The 21,989-nt window shown below is 49.0% G+C and overlaps 1 protein-coding gene across 1 annotated transcript in view; it reads left to right on the top strand.

Annotated features, from left to right (window-relative positions):
• The window catches only part of TIAM1 (TIAM Rac1 associated GEF 1), a 444,435-nt gene that overhangs the window by 233,809 nt on the left and 188,637 nt on the right, over positions 1-21,989 (top strand). Inside the window, exon 7 of the mRNA XM_078658396.1 lies at positions 1,254-1,439. Coding sequence (XP_078514522.1) covers positions 1,254-1,439 — 186 coding nt within the window. The remainder of the gene's footprint in view (positions 1-1,253; positions 1,440-21,989) is intronic.

Below are 21,989 nucleotides of genomic sequence, written 5' to 3'. Positions count from 1 at the left end.
AGATGCCACCTTTTGTCCACACATGGCAAGCGGGACACGGGAAACTTTGACTCACATGAGGGTTGAAGTTATTGCGTACAGTTTTTCTGTGCAAGGAACAGGGGTTGGGGTTTTATATCACTGGCTCAACTAATATTCTTCATTTAGAAGAAGGGAACTGAGGTGGAGTGTAATAGTAACACCCGCAGAATCAAACCACCTACCACCGCCAGTACTGGCATTTAAAGTGAAAACAGACCACCTCAAGAATATGCATTCAACCCTAGAATTCCGATACAGTATTGAAGTATTGATTTCTGCAATCAATACTTCCATGCATACCAAGGCTGCAGAATATGAACACTCTAGCCATGGTAACCACTGTGTGCACATAGTGGAGAAGTGTGGCTCAATGGTTAGAGCCGCAGACCATGATGCAGAGGTCTGGCCCGGGACCAGGGTTCAATTCCCGCCTCGGCGGGTCTGTGGCTCAATTTCCTCGGACCTGATAATTCTCGCCTCGGTGCCTAGTCTAATCATGAGTCCCACTCTGCAACTCTGGGCAATAGCTTGCTTAATCTCCACAACGGCCCCAACAGCGCTGGGATGCCTGGCTTCACCTTGGGGGAGCACAGGAGTGGGCATTTAACAGGGAAAAGCCAGGAAGGGTTCCACAGCGGTATGCGTACAGCGCCAAGACACCTCAGGGTATAAGTGCGCTATACAAGTACGAAGTCATTTCATTTCATTTCATAGTAACGTCCACATACAATCATATGGACACCCTTTTTTGCATACAGACACACCCTTTCATTTTTGCACTCTGTTCAACCCTTTTTTTTTTTATATCTCTATCTTTCCCTTTCTTTCTTGCTTCTTTACTTACCCCTTTTCTCTCTCTTTGTTTTGCACACTGGAAATCTTACCGGTTCTCCATGTTGAGGTATAGGTTCAGATATCTTACATGATGTTTTAGCTGATGGGGGAAGGAAATGCTGTGGTTGTAAGCCAGACCATGAGAAAAAGATGATGAAGGGGTGGGGATGGAGGGAGGATAGTGGAAGAAAGGGCTAAGAGTTAGGTAAGTTCCAGTATCACTGTTCTCACTAAATTGAAAGTGCCATAATATGCAGACTTACTTCCTTACTTCCTAACAAAAGGTAAATAAACTGCATTCGTATATTTTGAATTTGCACAATGTGTTATCATTTTTAATTCTTGAAAGAGTTTTCTCATTCTGATTTTACAACTTTTCTACCCTTTGTTGTACATAGATATTTGTTTGGGAACAAAATCTTGAACAATTTCAAATGGATCTGTTTCGCTATCGCTGTTACTTAGCGAGCCTTCAAGGAGGGGAGCTGCCCAATCCCAAAAGGCTTCTTGCATTTGCAAGCCGACCAACAAAAGTAGCCATGGGGCGTCTTGGAATCTTTTCAGTGTCTTCTTTTCACGCACTGGTGAGTCAACATTTTCTATAATTGTCCTGGGGAAATGTTCCTTTTTTTATCCGCTGACAATCTTGCACACATTAACCTTAGAAATTCAAATCGCGTTGAAGGAGTCGCATCTGCAGCGGGAATGATTAATCCTGTAAAAAAGAACCAGCCAAATGTGGAAATGGAAATGTTGAACTTATACTGCACTTTGTGATTAAAGTCCATCCAAGTTCAGTGATCACGAGCAGGAAATCCCCTGTGGTGTTCAAGCTCTGAAACTTCCTACTGTGTCCTGTGATCCGCTCGGATGACTTGGAGCGTATCACGCTCTTATCCGTGGCTCCGCCTCTGCTTTCTTCATGTCTATTCATATGAGCGCGTTCCATCTGCTAGATGTTTAAACGAGGGTCTTCAAACCCTGCGTCAGTGGGCAGATGTTTATGCTAAAAGTAACTGAACTTTGGCTGCAAAGAGTTTGGGAGTCCTTCCTCCCCTTTTGAATCTCTTGATGTTCTGTAAAGTGGCATTATTGTAATATTTGTGTTTTAATGCATTGTTTATTAGTGCAGCAATATCTACATGTTCAATATTGCATTTTTATAATTGTCAGCTATGCAAAGTCGATGAGCTAAGGTGTTGGTGGGGTGTTGGAATTACAGGGAGAAGCTTTAATTTGCTTGCATGATGTTTCTGCTTGAAAAAATGAGTTTGGAAACTGCTGCTGCTTACGTTCAGTAATGGAGGTTTATCGTATTGCATACATGGGTGGGCTTGAATGCGAGACAGTGGGAGGTCATGCTGCCTGCACGGTTTCTGCAGCTTCAGGTTTCTGTGTAGTTTATGGAGTAGGTGCTTGGGCTTATCCTGGATCTGCACAGCACATCTTTTGATCCCACCCAAGTCCCGCCTTGTGCAAGCATCACAGCCCACGCAGCATGGTCTGTAAGCACTTCCTTGAGGCAGTCTTTGCACTTTTCTTCAGCTTTCCCCAGAAACTGACCCCTGCTGTCACCACTCACCATGCAGATAGAGGCACCTGTTCCAGATCCCACACTCTCACTTACCCCCACATCATGAGGGTAACATTTTTCTCCCTGACCCCTTCCAGCTCTCAACCTTCTGACTCCAAGCTAATGCAATACCGTGACGCTTTTGGAGGTGGGCATGTGGACTGATGATTTCTCTCTGAATGCATTAATGTTTTATGTCTTTAAGTGTTGTCCCTGTAGGGGACCCTTCTTGGCCAATAAGGTGACTGCATTGCCTTTGGTATGGATGGTCTGCATTGCTTTGGGAGATAGGACTGCCACCACACCCCTTTTGGTATGCTGGCACTCACTATGGGCTCTGCATTCATTTCCACTGATAAAGCAGCCTGAGAGAGATTGGTTAATCTGTCTAGTGTACTGGAGAGGGAGCCCTGTTCTATAATAGCACTCCAACACCAGTCCACAGCGACCGGCGCACCCTCTTCTGCAAGAGTGATCACAAAAAGTCCCTGTCTTCATGGCAGATAAAGGAACTGTTCAATTTCTTGTGGAGTTCTGCATAGGCAGAGCAGGAAGACTGGCTGCTGGGACCTGATTAGTTTCTGGAGTATAGAGTCTAGTGACCTCAGTAAATGTTTCTTCAATAGAGGAAGTGTGGTGGTGTAGGGGTCCTAGAGACATCAGTTGTGGTGAATGAACCCCCATGATGTTATAAAGCCTCACTTACTATGCAACTGGTTTTTCTGGTGAGCACTTGTTCCTGGAGAGAAGAAGATATGTGATGATCCTCCTGTAAAATGTTCTTTATATTCTGATGTTAATGCAGCTGATGTGGAGACCCAAAAAGAGCTGCTGCTTTGCATTTGCCCTGATTACCAGAGAGATGACCCTTGGAGAATAAATATCTATAGGTGGTGCATTTCTCCCTGTATTTGTGTCCCATTTTTGCTGATACCTTGGATGTCCTTGATGCCTCATCACACAGTGTGTCACCAATATTAAAAAGCCCTGTTTCATCTCAGCAGAGGCCTGCTGATCTAAGCTTTTGGACTGGGTTTCTCTGTACTGACAGGAATGGCTGGGGACAGGCAGAGGATGGGGGGTGTTTAGGGAGAGGGAAGAAAAATTGCATGCCTACCCCAACTGGGATTTAATATCACTCGGGGGAGGTTATACTGACGTTAAATGCCCAGATAATTCAGCAGTTTGGTCATGTGCCCTCCACTGTGATACCCAAAAACTACCTCCTGCTTTTGTTCTTTTTACCAAGCCCAAAGACCCTAAACTTCTCTCGTAGAACTTTCCTCACAGGGCATTTTAGGCAACGTGGCAATGAGCACAGTGACACAAAGTGGTTGAGCTTGGTAGGGCCACGATGGGCCTAGGGTCAGAACCATTTAAATGGAAGGAAGCCATCCACACTATCATAACTAAAACCAATCACTGCGCACAAAGAAAACACTCAATACCCATACACCACTCACCATATTCATACCCACTCTCACACGTAGCTCATGCAATCATAGTTGCTGCACCTGCACAGCAACAGCAAACACCAAGAACCTCATACACACCCCTTGACTAGCACACATAGTGCTGATATAGCAGTTTTACCAGCTGTTACTCATCAGTGTTCATTCTGCAGTCATCCATTCTCTAAGTCCCAGGCGCCTTAACACAGTCTGGATGCACTCTTCATCAGAGACCTGGTTCACATCTACCCACATCCAAATTCATTTTTGGTGCCCTTATGCTACAGAATCTATATGCACACAGCACACATTAAAGAGAGGCGGAGGATTTGTATTCAACCACAAGTCCATCTGACCCTGCACCCTAAGGTACCCAGATGCACCGCAATCATTTAAGCTTGTTGCCTTCCTCTTCTCACTCTTACCATCCAGAGAGCACCTTTTAGCATGATCCGTGAAAATTCCCGACATAACAAAGGCTACAATAACAAACCTCATCTCCACTGCCTCTATTCAATACACACACTCCACATTCCTCTGAGACTTCAGCTTCCTTAAATAGCCCCTCACCAAGAAATTGAAAGAATCCCCGGACACTCCCCAACAGCCTAGATATTTAGAATCGTGTCAAGAAACCCTCCCACTCCGTCTCATCATAATCTGACCTTCAGTAGAGTGCAAGCCTCCGATATTCTTAAATTGAAACAAACATCTAGCCATTCCCTTCTGTCTCCTTCACATGACTTAGACATATCAAGACCAATTTAATTGAGAAAAACCTAACTCACCTTCAAATACTACCCATCTATGATCTTGAGAAGACCTCATCAAGCTCTCAGATATCCCTAGCCAACAATATGCCAACACACTCCTCAACATATACAATAACACTCTGAAAAACACACAAATACATATACACACCATTAAAAATATGATTCTCCAAAACATCAGTACCCGTCTATTGCTAGCCACTCGCCTAGAGCAAATACACCATTCACACACGAGAAAAGAAATGGACATGAACCAAAGCCGGACAATCTCTTCCAAATCAAAGTACTTTGATTGACATGCCATCATCTCAGCCAAAGCCACCTTCTAAAAACCACCATAACAAAGACCTAAAATAAAAGCAAGATTATTTTCAAGGCAGTTAAATTTGGTGCCTTGCAGGATTTTCCAGTCCTACATCCAACTGATAAGGCAGTGTAGTTAATCACTTATACGGTGAAAAGATAAACTAGCTCATATCCCACATCATCAATCCCAAGGGGGAAGTCTGAAATGCCCTCAATTTAGAACCACTAACAAATAGACAGCCTTTTAACACCCTCTTGCAAACAGACCGCAACAATTACACCAACTCTCTCAAGCCTTTATTCTATGACATTGACATTCTTCCATCCAGCATCGTGAAATTGCTCCATGGAGATGCTCTCTCATCCCTCTTTGGCATTATTAACTCCTAGTTCGATCACAAAACCTTCCCAGATGACCTCAAACAGGCTAAATCCTCTCCCAGCTTCAAAAGACTATAATAAACCTAAAGAATGTAACCAAATAAAGTCCTGTAACTTGATTACTCTCCTCCCATTCGTCAGAAAATTCACTGAGATCACATCTCCATTTAACTCCAGACCAACAAGAACTCATCCAGTACTAGCAGTCTGACTTTATACCCTACTGAAGCACAGAGAACACAACACTTAAGCACTCAACAATGCTGTCTGGTTGAACAACCAGAAATGCATGCTACCTCCTGATCCTATCCCCTACCTGTCCTTTTGTCCCCTCCGTTGGCTTATACCTGCCCTCCTCACTAATCTCCAGAAGTGCACTCTGCTTCTCCCTGGGCATGTGTTATTCGATGCATCGACTTGTTCAAAAACACTGCTCACGGTCTAGTTTCCTATTCCACAACAGTAACACGCCCCATCCTAGGGATCCAGAGCTACCTTCCCAGATTCTCTGCATTCACTACCTTTGTCCAGCACTAGCAGAGCCCCAACTCCTGGTGAGGTTTACATCTGGGTTCTTGACTGTGTGTGCATGCCCTCACTGTCATTGATTGACCCGGTGTTGTTGCAGTGTGTTTGGGAGCCTAATGTTACTTCTACGTAGTTATTACTGCTTAGCTTGTCAGACATCTTAAATGTTGCTAATTCTTTATTGATCTGATCAATGCTGATTGCGAGATGGTGTGGTATTGTTTTACCTTGTCTCATGTATGAGTGGTCATTCGAGGGGCATGAGTTGAGGGGTGATGGTATCCTCGACTATATGTGACACCATTAATCCTTTGCCCAGTCTCTTCTCTCCTAGTCCCCCCTCTTGGTCCCAATGCATGGTCTTTAAACCTGCTATTCACACCTCGGTATTTCCCCTTGCACAATACAGAAAAATGCCTCTCGTATTCCACTGTCCTTAAGACAATGGGTTCGATCTTGCTGCCCTCCCAAACTCGATTCTTCTTGCCTCCCCCTCCTGTTGCTGCCATGACTACCCCCTGCTCCTCCTAACGCTCACGAAGCGGCTTTCACCAGAGCTAATAATACACTCATTTTAAACTGTATTTGAAAGTGAAAAATATTGCTTCCACAAGAGCGGTTGCTTCTAATAGCAAATTTTGTAGATTAAATTTTACATGATCAGTTGCCGTTCCATGGGAAAGGATTGTTAATTTAGAAAACGTTCACTTTTATAATTATGCCACCCAGTTTTAATAATGCAAAAAAGGGGAGAGTAAACGACTGAATAGGTGAGACCTAGAAAGTGACATAATGATTATGCATAAACTTTTACATCTTAATTCAACGTCAAGACTTTAGTAGTCTATCAATTTTCAATAGCTTGAATGCAACCTCATCTACATTGGCCTCCCAGATTGGATGACCACGTTTTTCTGTCAAGCGCAAGGGACATCTTAAGGGATACATCTTACGGCAGATTCCTCAACAGGCTCCAGACAGGTCTTGAATAATTGTTTCCAGCAACAGTCCTTGAGTGCCCCATGCGTCTTCAGCCTACCACATGTGGCGACGTCAGAGTATATTCGGCCCTAGCAGGCACTGGCATCAGTTTTTCTTTTTCCACACCTCATGGACATGGGCCCAAAGCTCTCTGTGCTTCCTTGACATGAATCCTCAGCTTTTGATAGCTAGTAGATCAAATGTCACAAATGAAGATCTCGGGGTTTAAGCCCTCATGCAGATGTTGCATAAATACTTGTTGAATGCACATGACTTCTGCATTTGGTGTCTAGGTTTGGACCATGATACTGCAGCCCCCGAATTATGTTCATTGATGCATCTGAACGCTTTTGGGGAGACTGTCACTTAGCTATTTTTGGGATAGGCCTGCAGGGATTCTCGTAGGCTTTCCCTGTATCTTGACCTAAGTCTCGTGATGGGGAACGATCACACAAATGATTTTTCCACAAAATGAACAAATAGGAAGGAGAAATCCTCTTCTGCCTTGAAGACGCTGCTCCACAGTATGTGAGAAGTACTTTTCCTTTCTTCCTTTGTGTTGGGAATCAGCTGATATCTCAATCTTCTCAGACTTGTAGGGGCTGTGTTATCAAAAGTGCCCTAGGGGGCGCAACGGCCTGGTGCTCCCACCTTTTTCACCTCTGGGCACTTTGATATCTTAGAAGAGTTGCAGACTTGTGCTGCCCCTTTCGTAATATAGACCGTACCGGAGCACATATAGCACCAGCATTATCTCAATAAGGGTGTTCCCTCATTTGCATGGGTACGTGGTACTATGCAAATGAGCAAACACGTTGCCTCTGTGCCTTATTATAAATGTGGGTGCAGGGACAAAGGAGCTCTGCGGTGCACCGACTGTGTGCGTCAGAAAGAGGTGGCATACAATCAGTACCCCCACCCAAAATGTGCCTCTTGGAAGGTGAAGAAGCGGGTGGTGGTGTGGGCCTTCAGTTGTCCCCCTTTCAAATGTAGTCCAGTTGCCACCTACACAGTCAAAGGTGGTCTGGCAGCTTCAAACAACTTGTCCGCCTTTTACTACTGCACTGACCCCAGATTAGGCTCGACTTCACAGCGGTGCTGAGAGCAGTGCATTCATTGTGTTTGTGCATACTGCCCTCGTCTGCCCCCGTCGGTACCAGTTAAAGGTGCATCACAACTCGGACCAGTGCTGTGCTCCCCATCTGTGATACTGGTCCTGGTGTTGATCAGTCATTCGGTCAGTCTTTCAGTCCTAATTGTGCTCCTTTCTAACAATATCACTAATATATGGACCTCTATGGTTTACCTGGATACTATTAACCACAGGTTCCACCTCTCAACCTTCAAACTTGCAATGAGGGAGAGATTTGGCTCGGCTTACTCTGCCTGTGTCATCAGGAGCCTGCGACCTCTGTTGAGGTAAGCCTGAGTGAGGCCATGGCTAAACCTCTCCCGCCTGTGTCGTCGGGAGCCTGCGACCTCTGTTGTGGTAAGCCTGAGTGAGGCCATGGCTAAAGCTCTCCCGCCTGTGTCATCGGGAGCCTGCGACCCCTGTTATGCTAAGCCTGAGTGAGGCCATGGCCAAAGCTCTCAAAATAAGAGCTCCCCTGCTTCTGCCCTCTATCCCCCCTTTGTTGAAGGTTTACCCTTACTTTCTGCCTTCACACTCCACAGACACATATTCATCTGTCAGTCAGCACCATCTCAGCATTGCATGACAAAACCACAGAGAAAATCTTGCTATCTCACCTACAAAAAACATAGAACAGACCTGGCTAAATGCACTCCCTATGCGTATAGAGTCAAATGTTGACTTGATAACATATTAGGATTAATTAAAATCCGGCTGCTACTGTATCAGGCGTAGTGATATCACTTCTGCTAACCAGCTACCATGGTACAAACTCACTGTTCATGATGTTCTAATTATTTTTTCTGTCATCATAATTTGCAATACTAAGTGGACCTTCTGGAGGCAAGTTCGTTCCTCTGGGGGGATTAATCCGAGTATAGAGATCTGTTTCTTGAGCTGCTTGTGAACTGCAGCCTCTAAAGAATCTTTTTGTTGACTTTCTTGGGCTCTCAATTCTTTCCACTGTGGCATGTCCATGGTCATCTTCCCCATAGCCAAGAAAACACTCATGGGAAATTTACAAGGTACAATTCTTGTCTTGTGTAAATATTGGTTTTATTCTAGCCACGGGAAGACTAAGGATGCTTGGAAAAAGATAATTCAATAAATATTCTATTGATACCTATCATGTTTCCCCTTTCTAGATTATTAATTTTGCTAATGTGCGACACTCTGCTGTAATTTATTGGGTGAAAATATTTTTGCTCCTTTTAAAACCAAAATCAATTGTAATTAAATTGTGCAAAGCTTAAGTAGTGGCAATTGCTTCCATGTGAACCCCCTTTAGAGTATAATGGTGTAGTTAAGAGACCATGTGCACCACAAGTACTGTCCCAGCTTGTGTAGAAGGAGCTCTGACTGAACACAAAGAAACGTACAATGCACATAAGAAGGCAGGCCAGGTAATAAGGTGCAGCAGGCAGCACTGTGCAGTTCAGGGACAGCTAGAGCAGGACTGGCCGGTTCTGGGCGGGCCTGGTGTGGCGTTGTGTATGTTGATGGCTGTCCCCTCAGGCCTTATGCCGACACAAGTCCTTAACATCGCTCATAAGCTGCAGATCACTAGAAGTGAGACAAATAATCATTCGCTAATAATTGATCCTACCTGTTTCAAATTTGATTTCCCGTGAGGGTTGGGATGTCACTAGAAATCTGCACAAAAATCAACTGGTACATAAGAATTGAGAAATGTGATTCTTGTTCTGAGAATTATGGAGAGATTGTTTTTTCCTGCTTGCATTATTGCACTGTGGTGGGTGCAGTCAATGGCTGCTCTTCTCCTGGCGTTAGACCAGCTTTATCTCCAGGGAAGCCTTTTGAAATTAAAATATGTACGTGATTTCTGACCTTTGCTTCATGAGAGGGTTTTATGGCCAGTGGTATCAAATGATGCTGCACAGATCAGGGCGTACCAGGAGGGAGGAGTTTCCTTAATCAGAGAGCACTAACAGGAGATGCATTTGCATCTGAAAGGCTATCTTAGGCATCTCCCCACTGTACTATGTAACCATGACTGCCTGCAACGAAAAAGACACAATGCCAGGTACTACATTTTATTTTGCATTTCACAACTCTGCGCTTTGGCGCTAAACATAGGATAGCACCATCTATTTTTCCAGCCAACAGCATATTGCATTGTGGGGCTTATAGCTTTGCTTTTAACAGTTTTGTTATCCAATCAAAACCCCAGCATGCAAATTGCAGTTGCTTAAATGGTAAAATTGGCTAAGGTGTTATACATGTCACGGCGCCACTTGTCAGTTACCTTTTAACATTTTACAAAGTTGACTACTGTATTTAAAATACTGGTTGTTTCATGTGTGAAACCAAAAGTAAACTCTGCTCACACATTTTGTGAAGGTTCGTTGAATCACATCATACTTTAAAACAAGCATTGACAATGTGTATTTTCTTTTTCTGTCCTTATGTGGTCGGAAAAGTATGATACCGAGCTTCACAACACAATAAATATACAACATACTGCCAAGCCATACTCGAAATGGACTGGGTGCCGGCAATGGGATTGCATTGGCCTTGAGATCACAAACTATCCTCCCAACACCAAAGCATCTCCTGTCTTGCTACAACATCCAAAATGGCAGTGATAGTGAGGTGATGCCCACAAGGGGACCTATTACTGATCAGGCAGATTTTGTCCGCCGTGGCGCACCTTTTTTCAGGTGTGCCGGGTGCAACCGGGAAAAGTGTGCCCTAATATTTACACATTCAAGAGAAATATGGAGCAGCTGTTTTACCCCTTTGCTGCGGCGGCAATTCCGCCGCAGCGCTAGGGGGGAGGGGGGCCTGCGTGGCGCTCCCATGCTCGTGACTGAACTGCTCCGTCACGAGCCTAGGCCGAGCTGTGCTTGTGACGGAGCGGTTCCATCAAGGCCCCGCCCGCTCAATAGAACGCGCCGCGCAGGCGCGGCAGCCGGGCCGTGACGGAACCGCTCCGTCACAGCACAGCGCGACCAAGGCTGGTGACGGAGCGGTTCCGTGACCAGCCTGGAAGGGGTTAAAAGCTGTACTGTGTTTCTGTGTGCAGGCGGCAACTCACCTGCACTTATAGGAAAGATCAGTGATGCCCTTGGGGGTGGGCGCAGTGAGTGACTCCACCGCCTGCAAGGGGATGTCTGGGGGACCCCTTCACATCCCTACAGTGGGCTTCCTTTATAAGGCGCACTTAAAGTGCATCACCTTTTAAGAAAAAAAGAAATGCAGTTTTATATAGCACAAACTCAACCCAAAGGTATTGGGGCTTTTTGCATGCGCACCAGTTCAAGACACATTTATTTTTGGTAGGCACGGAAAGATTAAGAGATATGCCCAGAATCACAGGACGTTGAGCCGACTCGGAGACTCTAACCTGGTCTCCCAGTTCTGACTTGGCAGCTCTGGCTGTTACGCCACATCCCCATCCCTTTCAGTGTGCCTCCTAGAGGAATGTTTGCCTCTGCGCCCACATCGGTAATACGGCAAAGGCGCAGAGGCAAAGAGATTCCCTCATTTGCATGGGGCCACGCCCCCATACAAATGAGGGAATGCCCTCCAATGATAGCACTTGCACAGATGTAGCACCAGTGCTATCTGCATAACCGAAGAGGCCGCATAAACGTTACCCCAGTTCAGACAGGGCCCCACCACTAGTTTGTCTCTGGTTCCGATAAAAGCTTCTGCCTGGCCTGCAAGGGCATTTAAATTAGCCTTTATTTTTTTTATGAAGTGGGGAAACAGCAGTGGAAACCTCCTTGTACATAGAACAGCTACACCGCGGGCAGAAACAGTTCAAGCATCCCGGCCGTGGCGTCCGCTCAAGCAGTGACAAATCTGTCAACAGCAATGCAGGCTTTAGTTTCTCACAGAATTGGGACAGCATGGTAATAGCAAAGCAAGCTTCCCTCTCTCACAGAAGGCAATAAGAGCAATCTTCCATTTCTATTTCTTCAGAACAGATCTAGCATTGCAGATTTGCACAAACTTTTACCCCTTGCAGGCGCCGCGAATTTTCGCGCTGTGCGGGCAATTTACATAGTGGGCGGGATTCGGACGGCCCACCGTGACTCATGATGGCCGGGGGCCGTCATGAGCATGCAAGGGGTTAATTGCTCACAGAACATGAACGGTTAAGGCATGAGTGACATGTAGGTTACAGACAGGTGTCTGGAACAGGTGCTTAACTCACTGATAGGAATGTATAGGTGGATGAGCGGGTGAATATACGATTTCTGACACCATTCTCACTTGGGTGATATTTCATGTCAGCACCCTGAAAATCCTGGTGCTGTCACTTTGAGACCTTTTACTATTGATTCTTTCTTTTGAGTATTGCAGTAACCTATTAGGTCATTGTTATTGGAGCAACCTTTAAACTCCTGTAGTAACTATGTGCTAGCTAGGCACACAGATGTCATCCTCTTCAGAAAGGTGTTGAATGTGCGTGCCTCAGGCTGTGTGCAATCCAGCCCTGGTGCTGCGCCTGTCCAAAATGTGGACGATCACCACTGGGGCTGAGCATGAATCTGCGCCCTCTCTTTAAAACTGAAGTGTACTTGGACTCAAACAAGCAGGCGAAAAAGCCATCTGTGATCCCAGGACATTCAAATAATGTGGCCAAAGTTCCCTCCTATAAGATAACCGGCTTACTTTCTTGCCACATATACATTTTATTTTGCACTGCAAACAGCAATAGAGCAAACGATGCATAGATGTAATTAATGTAATCCTATATAATAGGAGTCACAGCTGTTTCTATCGAGAACTCGTTTTACAGTGTACATGTGATGGATCTTACACATTCCTGGGAGCTCGTGGACGGCACCACGAGGAAGAGGGTACAAGATGTACTCTGCTTCCAATTATAAACGTTCTCGAGATCTTGAGGAATCGCCGGGTGCAACAGTCACGAACATCCCCCTTTGTTTCAAACTGTTCTTTTTTCTGCCTTTTAATTATTTAATGCCAGGGTGAGCAGGTGCCGTTCTGAGGATCAGGGCACTGCCAGTTTTCCTTCCCACGTGCAATCTGCTTTCTTCTCCTGCAGCACTAACGTCAACCCGTCAGTGTATCCGCAGTATGCGGCGGCGCAGATCGGTCACATTTTTACTCTGAGAGTGATGTTTGCATTCCGAGTACGAGAAAGCCATCCGTGCATGCACACCCTCTGTGGGAGCAGTCGACGCACAGAATCTCTGCAGCAGCAGCCAGTGCACAGCATCTCTGCAGCAGCAGCCAGTGCACAGCATCTCTGCGGCAGCAGCCAGTGCACAGCATCTCTGCGGCAGCAGCCAGTGCAGTCTGTGCAGCAGCAGCCAGTGCACAGCATCTCTGCAGCAGCAGCCAGTGCACAGCATCTCTGCGGCAGCAGCCAGTGCACAGCATCTCTGCAGCAGCAGCCAGTACATAGAATCTCTACGGCAGCAGCCAGTGCATAGAATCTCTGCAGCAGCAGCCAGTGCATAGAATCTCTAAGGCAGCAGCCAGTGCATAGAATCTCGGCAGCAGCAATCAGCCACAAAATCTGTGCGGCAGCAGTCGGTGGGGAAAATCTCTGTGGCAGCAGTTGGTGCAGAGAATCTCTGCTGCAGCAGGCGGTGCGCAGAATCCCTGCTGCAGTAGCAACTGCGCAGAATCTCTCCTGCAGCAGCAACTGTGCAGAATCTCTGCTGCAGCCATTAGTGTGCAGAAGCTCTGTGGCAGCAGTCCACGCACAGAATCTCTGCGGCAGCAGTTGGTGCGTGGAATCTTTGCGGCAGCAGTTGGTGTGCAGAATCTCTGCTGCAGCTGTCGGTGCACAGAATATCTGCTGCAGCAGTCGGTGCACAGAATCTCTGTGGCAGCAGCCTGTGCAGAATCTCTGCAGCAGACAGTCACAGAATCTCTGTGGTAGCAGTCGGTGCAGAGAATCTCTGCAGCAGCAGTCGGTGCGCAGAATCTCTGCTGCAGCAGCAGCTGCGCAGAATCTCTGCTGCAGAAGCATCTGTGCAGAATCTCTGCGGCAGCAGCAGCTGCGCAGAATCTCTGCTGCAGAAGCAACTGTGCAGAATCTCTGCTGCAGCAGAAACCGTGCAGAATCCCTGCTGCAGCAGCAACTGTGCAGAATCTCTGCTGCAGCCGTCAGTGTGCAGAAGCTCTGTTGCAGCAGTCCACGCACACTATCTTTGCGGCAGCAGTTGCTATGCAGAATCTCTGTGGCAGCAGTTAGTGCGCAGAATCTCTGTGGCAGCAGTTAGTGCGCAGAGTCTCTGCGACAGCAGTTGGTGCACAGAATCTCTGTGGCAGCAGTCGGTGCGCAGAATCTCTGTGGCAGCAGTCAGTGCGCAGATTCTCTGTGGCAGAAGCCTGTGCGCAGAATCTCTGCGGCAGCAGCCTGTTCGCAGAATCTTTGTGGCAGCAGCCTGTGCGCAGAATCTCTGCGGCAGCAGTTGGTGCACAGAATCTCTGCGGCAGCAGTTGGTGCGCAGAATCTCTGCAGCAGTCAGTCACAGAATCTATGCATCAGCAGTCAGTGGACAGAATCCCTGTGGAAGTGCACAGATTTCTGTGGCAGCAGTCAGTGCACAGATTCTTTGCAGCAGCAGTCAGTGCACAGATTATCTACGGCAGCAGTCAGTGCACAGATTCTCTGCGGCAGCAGTCATGTACACAGGTTCTCTGCAGCAGCAGTCAGTGCACAGATTCTCTGCGGCAGCATTCAGTGCACAGATTCTCTGCGGCATGCCGCAGCAACCAATACCCAGAATCTCTGCGGCAGCAACCAGTGCCCAGAATCTCTGCGGCAGCAACCAGTACATAGAATTTCTGTGGCAGCAGCCGTGCACAGAATCACGGCAGCAGCAGCCCGTGCACAGAATCACAGCGTCAACCGGCTGTGCACAGAATGTCGGCGGCAGCAGCCCGTGCACAGAATGTCTGCAGGAGCAGCCCGTGCACAGAATCTCTATGGTAGCAGCCCGTGCGCAGAATCTCTGTGGCAGCAGTCAGTGCACAGAATGTCTGCGGCAGCAGTCTGTGCACAGATTCTCTGCTGCAGCAGTCAGTGCACAGATTCTCTGCGGCAGCAGCCAGTTCACAGAATCTTTGCGGCAGCAGCCAGTGCACAGTATCTCTGCGGCAGTAGCCAGTGCACAGAACCTATGCAGCAGTAGCCAGTGCACAGAATCTCTGCGGCAGCAGCCAGTGCACAGATTTTGCGGGAGCATTCCGTGCACAGATTCTGCGGCAGCAGTCAGTCCACAGATTCTGCGGCAGCAGTCAGTCCACAGATTCTCTGCGGCAGCAACCAGTGCACAGAATCTCTGCGGCAGCAGCCTGTGCACCGAATCTCTGCGGCAGCAGCCTGTGCACAGAATCTCTGCGGCAGCAGCCTGTGCACAGAAACTCTGCGGCAGCGGTCAGTGTACAGAATTCCTGTGGCAGCGGTCAGTGCACAGAATCCCTGCGGCAGCAGTCCGTGCACAGAATCTCTATGGCAACATCCTGTGCACACAATCTCTGCGGCAGCAATCAGTGCACTGAATGCCTGCAGCAGCAGTCTGTGTGCAGAATCTTTGCAGCAGCAGTTAGTGCACAGAACCCCTGCGGCAGCAGCCAGTGCACAGAACCTCTGCGGCAGCAGCCAGTGCACAGAACCTCTGCGGCAGCAGCCAGTGCACAGAACCTCTGCGGCAGCAGCCAGTGCATTGAATCACTGCGGCAGCAGCCACTGCATAGAATCTCTGTGGCAGCAATCAGTGCACCCAATCTCTGCAGCAGCAATCAGTCACAAAATCTCTGCGGCAGCAGTCGGTGCTGAAAATGTCTGTGGCAGCAGTCAGTGCAAAGAATCTCAGCTGCAGCAGGCGGTGTGCAGAATCCCTGCTGCAGCAGAAGCTACGCAGAAGCTCTGCTGCAGAAGCAACTGTGCAAAATCTCTGCTGCAGCAGCAACTGTGCAGAATCTCTGCTGCAGCCATCAGTGTGCAGAAGCTCTGTGGCAGCAGTCCACGCACAGAATCTCTGCGGCAGCAGTTGGTGCGTGGAATCTTTGCGGCAGCATTTAGTGTCCAGAATCTCCGCTGCAGCAGTCGGTGCGCAGAATCTCTGCGGCAGCAGTCAGTGCACAGAATCTCTGCAGCAGCAGTCGGTGCGCAGAATCTCTGTGGCAGCAGTCGGTGCGCAGAATCTCTGTGGCAGCAGTCGGTGTGCAGAATCTCTGCGGCAGCAGTCGGTGCGCACAATCTCAGCGGCAGCAGTCGGTGCGCAGAATCTCTGCCGCAGCAGTCGGTGCGCAGAATCTCTGCCGCAGCAGTCGGTGCGCAGAATCTCTGCCGCAGCAGTTGGTGCTCAGAATCTCTGCGCCAGCAGTCGGTGCGCAGAATCTCTGCGGCAGCAGTCGGTGTGCAGAATCTCTGCGGCAGCAGTCTGTGCGCAGAATCTCTGTGGCAGCAGTTGGTGCGCAGAATCTCTGCGGCAGCAGTTGGTGCGCAATATCTCTGCAGCAGTCAGTCACAGACTCTCTGTGGCAGCAGTCGATGCAGAGAATCTCTCTTGCAGAAGCAACTGTGCAGAATCTCTGCTGCAGCAGCAACTGTGCAGAATCTCTGCTGCAGCCGTCCATGTGCAGAATCTCTGTGGCAGCAGTCCACGCACACAGTCTTTGCGGCAGCAACCGGTGCACAGAATCTCTGAGGCAGCGACAGGTGCACAGAATCTCTTCAGGAGCAACCAGTGCCCAGAATCTCTGCAGCAGCAACCAGTGCATAGAATCCCTGACGCAGCAGCCCATGCACAGACTCACGGCTGCAGCAGCCCGTGCACAGACTCATGGCGGCAGCAGCCTGTGTACAGATTCTCTGCGGCAGCAGTCAGCGCACAGATTCTCTGCGGCAGCAGTCAGCGCACAGATTCTCTGCGGCAGCAGTCAGCGCACAGATTCTCTGTGGCAGCAACCGGTGCACAGAATCTCTGTGGCAGCAACCGGTGCACAGAATCTCTGTGGCAGCAACCGGTGCACAGAATCTCTGTGGCAGCGACAGGTGCACAGAATCTCTTCAGCAGCAACCAGTGCACAGAATCTCGGCGGCAGCAGCCCGCGCACAGAATCTCAGCGGCAGCAGCCCGTGCAATGAATCTCAGCGGCAGCAGCCCGTGCACAGAATCTCGGCGGCCGCAGCCCATGCACAGACTGAGGGCGGCAGCAGCCCGTGCACAGAATCTCGGTGGCAGCAACCCATGCACAGACTCATGGGGGCAGCAGCCTGTGCACAGATTCTCTGTGGCAGTAGTCAGCGCACAGATGCTCTGCGGCAGCAGTCGGCGCATAGATTCTCTGCGGCAGCAGTCAGCGCACAGAATCTCAGTGGCAGCAACCGGTGCACAGAATTTCTGTGGCAGCAGCAGGTGCACAGAATCTCTTCGGCAGCAACCAGTGCACAGAATCTTGGCGGCAGCAGCCTGTGCACAGAATCTCGGCAGCAGCAGCCCGTGCACAGAATCTTGGCGGCAGCAGCCCGTGCACAGAATCTCGGCGGCAGCAGCCCGTGCACAGAATCTCGGCGGCAGCAGCCCGTGCACAGAATCTCGGCGGCAGCAGCCCGTGCACAGAATCTCGGCGGCAGCAGCCTGCGCACAGAATCTAGGCGGCAGCAGCCAGCGCACAGACTCTCGGCATCATCAGCCAGTGCACAGAATCTCTGCATCAGCAGCCAGTGCACAGAATCTCTGCGGTAGCTGTTGGTGCACAAAATCTCTGTGGCAGCAGTTGATGCACAGAATCTCAGCACCATCAGTCAGTGCACCTAATCTCAGCACCATCAGTCAGTGCACAGAATCTCAGCAGTGTAAGGGAACAGAATCTCAGCACCATGAGTCAGTGCACAGAATCTCAGCAGCGTAAGGGAACAGAATCTCAGCACCATCAGTCAGTGCACAGATTCTCAGCACCATCAGTCGGTGCACAGAATCTCCGCACCATCAATCAGTGCACAGAATCTCAGCAGCGTAAGGGAACAGAATCTCAGCAGCATCAGTCAGTGCACAGAATCTCAGCACCATCAGTCAGTGCACAGAATCTCCGCACCATTAGTCAGTGCACAGAATCTCCACCATCAGTCAGTGCACAGAATCTCACCAGCATCAGTCAGTGCACAGAATCTCCGCACCATCAGTCGGTGCACAGAATCTTCGCACCATCAGTCAGTGCACAGAATCGCCGCACCATCAGTCAGTGCACAGATTCTCAGCAGCGTAAGGGAACAGAATCTCAGCAGCATCAGTCAGTGCACAGAATCTCAGCAGCGTAAGGGAACATAATCTCAGCAGCATCAGTCAGTGCACAGAATCTCAGCACCATCAGTCAGTGCACAGAATCTCAACACCATCAGTCAGTGCACAGAATCTCTGTGGCAGCAACCGGTGCACAGAATCTCTGTGGCAGCAACCGGTGCACAGAATCTCTGTGGCAGCGACAGGTGCACAGAATCTCTTCAGCAGCAACCAGTGCACAGAATCTCGGCGGCAGCAGCCCGCGCACAGAATCTCAGCGGCAGCAGCCCGTGCAATGAATCTCAGCGGCAGCAGCCCGTGCACAGAATCTCGGCGGCAGCAGCCCATGCACAGACTGAGGGCGGCAGCAGCCCGTGCACAGAATCTCGGTGGCAGCAGCCCATGCACAGACTCAGGGCGGCAGCAACCCATGCACAGACTCATGGCGGCAGCAGCCTGTGCACAGATTCTCTGTGGCAGTAGTCAGCGCACAGATGCTCTGCGGCAGCAGTCGGCGCATAGATTCTCTGCGGCAGCAGTCAGCGCACAGAATCTCAGTGGCAGCAACCGGTGCACAGAATTTCTGTGGCAGCAGCAGGTGCACAGAATTTCTGTGGCAGCAGCAGGTGCACAGAATCTCTTCGGCAGCAACCAGTGCACAGAATCTTGGCGGCAGCAGCCCGTGCACAGAATCTTGGCGGCAGCAGCCCGTGCACAGAATCTTGGCGGCAGCAGCCCGTGCACAGAATCTCGGCGGCAGCAGCCCGTGCACAGAATCTCGGCGGCAGCAGCCTGCGCACAGAATCTCAGGAGCAGCCGCCTGCGCACAGAATCTAGGCGGCAGCAGCCAGCGCACAGACTCTCGGCATCAGCAGCCAGTGCACAGAATCTCTGCATCAGCAGCCAGTGCACAGAATCTCTGCGGTAGCTGTTGGTGCACAAAATCTCTGTGGCAGCAGTTGATGCACAGAATCTCAGCACCATCAGTCGGTGCACAGAATGTCAGCACCATCAGTCAGTGCACCTAATCTCAGCACCATCAGTCAGTGCACAGAATCTCAGCAGTGTAAGGGAACAGAATCTCAGCACCATGAGTCAGTGCACAGAATCTCAGCAGCGTAAGGGAACAGAATCTCAGCACCATCAGTCAGTGCACAGATTCTCAGCACCATCAGTCGGTGCACAGAATCTCCGCACCATCAATCAGTGCACAGAATCTCAGCAGCGTAAGGGAACAGAATCTCAGCAGCATCAGTCAGTGCACCTAATCTCAGCACCATCAGTCAGTGCACAGAATCTCAGCAGTGTAAGGGAACAGAATCTCAGCACCATGAGTCAGTGCACAGAATCTCAGCAGCGTAAGGGAACAGAATCTCAGCACCATCAGTCAGTGCACAGATTCTCAGCACCATCAGTCGGTGCACAGAATCTCCGCACCATCAATCAGTGCACAGAATCTCAGCAGCGTAAGGGAACAGAATCTCAGCAGCATCAGTCAGTGCACAGAATCTCAGCACCATCAGTCAGTGCACAGAATCTCTGCACCATTAGTCAGTGCACAGAATCTCTGCACCATTAGTCAGTGCACAGAATCTCCACCATCAGTCAGTGCACAGAATCTCACCAGCATCAGTCAGTGCACAGAATCTCCGCACCATCAGTCGGTGCACAGAATCTCCGCACCATCAGTCAGTGCACAGAATCGCCGCACCATCAGTCAGTGCACAGTTTCTCAGCAGCGTAAGGGAACAGAATCTCAGCAGCATCAGTCAGTGCACAGAATCTCAGCAGCGTAAGGGAACAGAATCTCAGCAGCATCAGTCAGTGCACAGAATCTCAGCACCATCAGTCAGTGCACAGAATCTCAGCACCATCAGTCAGTGCACAGAATCTCCGCACCGTCAATCAGTGCACAGAATCTCAGCAGCGTCGGGGCACAGACTCTCAGCAGCATTGTGGCGCTCATTCGAGCTCCGCACGTGTTTCTGTTCCTTGACGGTGACGTAAGCAGGGTGGCCGCGCGCCAGGAGGCCGCCTCGGTTTGCCACAGCTCCGCTTTAAAGCATTCATTCGCAGCTTGGCCGAGTGGGTGCAGCAGTTTTATTTAAACCCCGTACATGTCGAACCGCCTGCTTCTCCCTCCTCCGCACAAGTCAGAAGAGAACAACTTGTGGGTGGGCTCGTTTCAATCTGGCAGGTTTCATGAAATCTCTTGCTGCACTTTGTACCATTAATCCGGGGGTTTATCCAGCAGGTGTGTTTAGTCAGTGGAACCCTGCGCTGATTCCCATGAGAAGCAGTGTGCATCATTGCGCATTAGTGTACCGGTGCTCCAGCAACGCCCACACACACTTCATGATATCACAGGTGTCCTGGTCGTGTCACGTGCCTAAAATAGCTCTGCGTTACACTCTCATTTCTTATTCACTATTGTCTGTAGAATAATGTTCAGTGCACCATAATTCTTGCACTGTTGAAGCACCTGCACAATGGCCGCCTCTGTGCAATGACCACTAGTAAAGGAAAGGCATTTCACCATAGAAGGAATCTCCCAGTCTTGCTTGTCGCCAGGAAAAATGAAAGAATTGATACATGAAGTCACGCAGTACCTAAAGCAGTTTGTAGCCAGGCTTAAAACGGAGTGCATGTGCAACAGGAAAGCGGCCACGGGTGTCTTGATTATTGGTTCAGCCCATTTCCGGTCTAATGTACACGTGTGGTTAGTCTGGATTGCTCGACTTTTTCCCAACTTCTCCTGAGCAAAAGGGTCCAAGTTTTCAGGACTGGCACACAGCACAGCGGTCACCGCTCTTATGTGATCGTAAGTACCAGTACAACCGCCAGTACACCCCCAAAGCTAAGACCGCACTTTGTACTAAGACCAACATTATCACCATCTGGGCCACCACCAGTACCGCCAGGGCCGTGTCTAGTGCGGTGCGACTGGTGCAGCTGCACCCGGCGCTGACCTCCCGGGCGCAGTGGTTAGAAAAAATACGGGGTTTAAAAGCACCTGCTGAAGAGTTCCTTGTGTGTCCTGCAGTTTTCAGGCAACAATAAAAATACCAAGATAACGCTGGTGACTAGTGATCCTGCTGGATATGAATCTTTTGTCTAGTGGCAGTTTCCACTCATGATAAAGTAGCACAGAGGGTTAATGTGCCTGCTGTAAAGAACGTGCATCACCGAAATGTATTTTATGTGGCTTGCTCAGTGGGTTACTACTTTTGTCACAGAGATGCTTTTGTTGCTTTTAGTTCATGAGTTACAACCTTACGATAGCACAGTGTCCTATGAGCTGCCATCAAAGAGATGCATGCAAAGTGCGTTGTATAGGGTAGAACGTTATGTTTTTTAACCCTTTCTTTCATTATCCCAATGTTGTTAAAAAAGGGTTCATTTGACAAGACATACATTCTTATTAGTAAAGCCAACCCCAACCACTGTGGTAATTTTAAAATCCTGAATTTATGCTTTTTGAGAACAAACACTCTTAAAAGACACTGACTGTTCGTATCGGTGATTTGCGACTCCTACACCTTGTAATCCTCATTGTGTTATGTAATATTTCCTATGGACTGATATAACTTTTATGATTCATTTGCTCTTTATACTGTGTGTATGATGTAAAGTGCTCTGACTCCCTACACTGGTATGAGAAGCGCTTTAAAACAAATTGGAATGCATGGGAGAGAGGGGCTATAGAGAGATGAGGGGCAGTGGTGGAGTGTGGCAGTGAGGGAATCCGTGCTCTATAGAAGGAAGTTTGGG

This window comes from Lissotriton helveticus, chromosome 8, assembly GCF_964261635.1.
Source record: "Lissotriton helveticus chromosome 8, aLisHel1.1, whole genome shotgun sequence".
NCBI lineage: Eukaryota > Metazoa > Chordata > Amphibia > Caudata > Salamandridae > Lissotriton > Lissotriton helveticus.
Note: the sequence above shows the minus strand (reverse complement) of the source record. Positions and strands in the feature narration are given on the sequence as shown.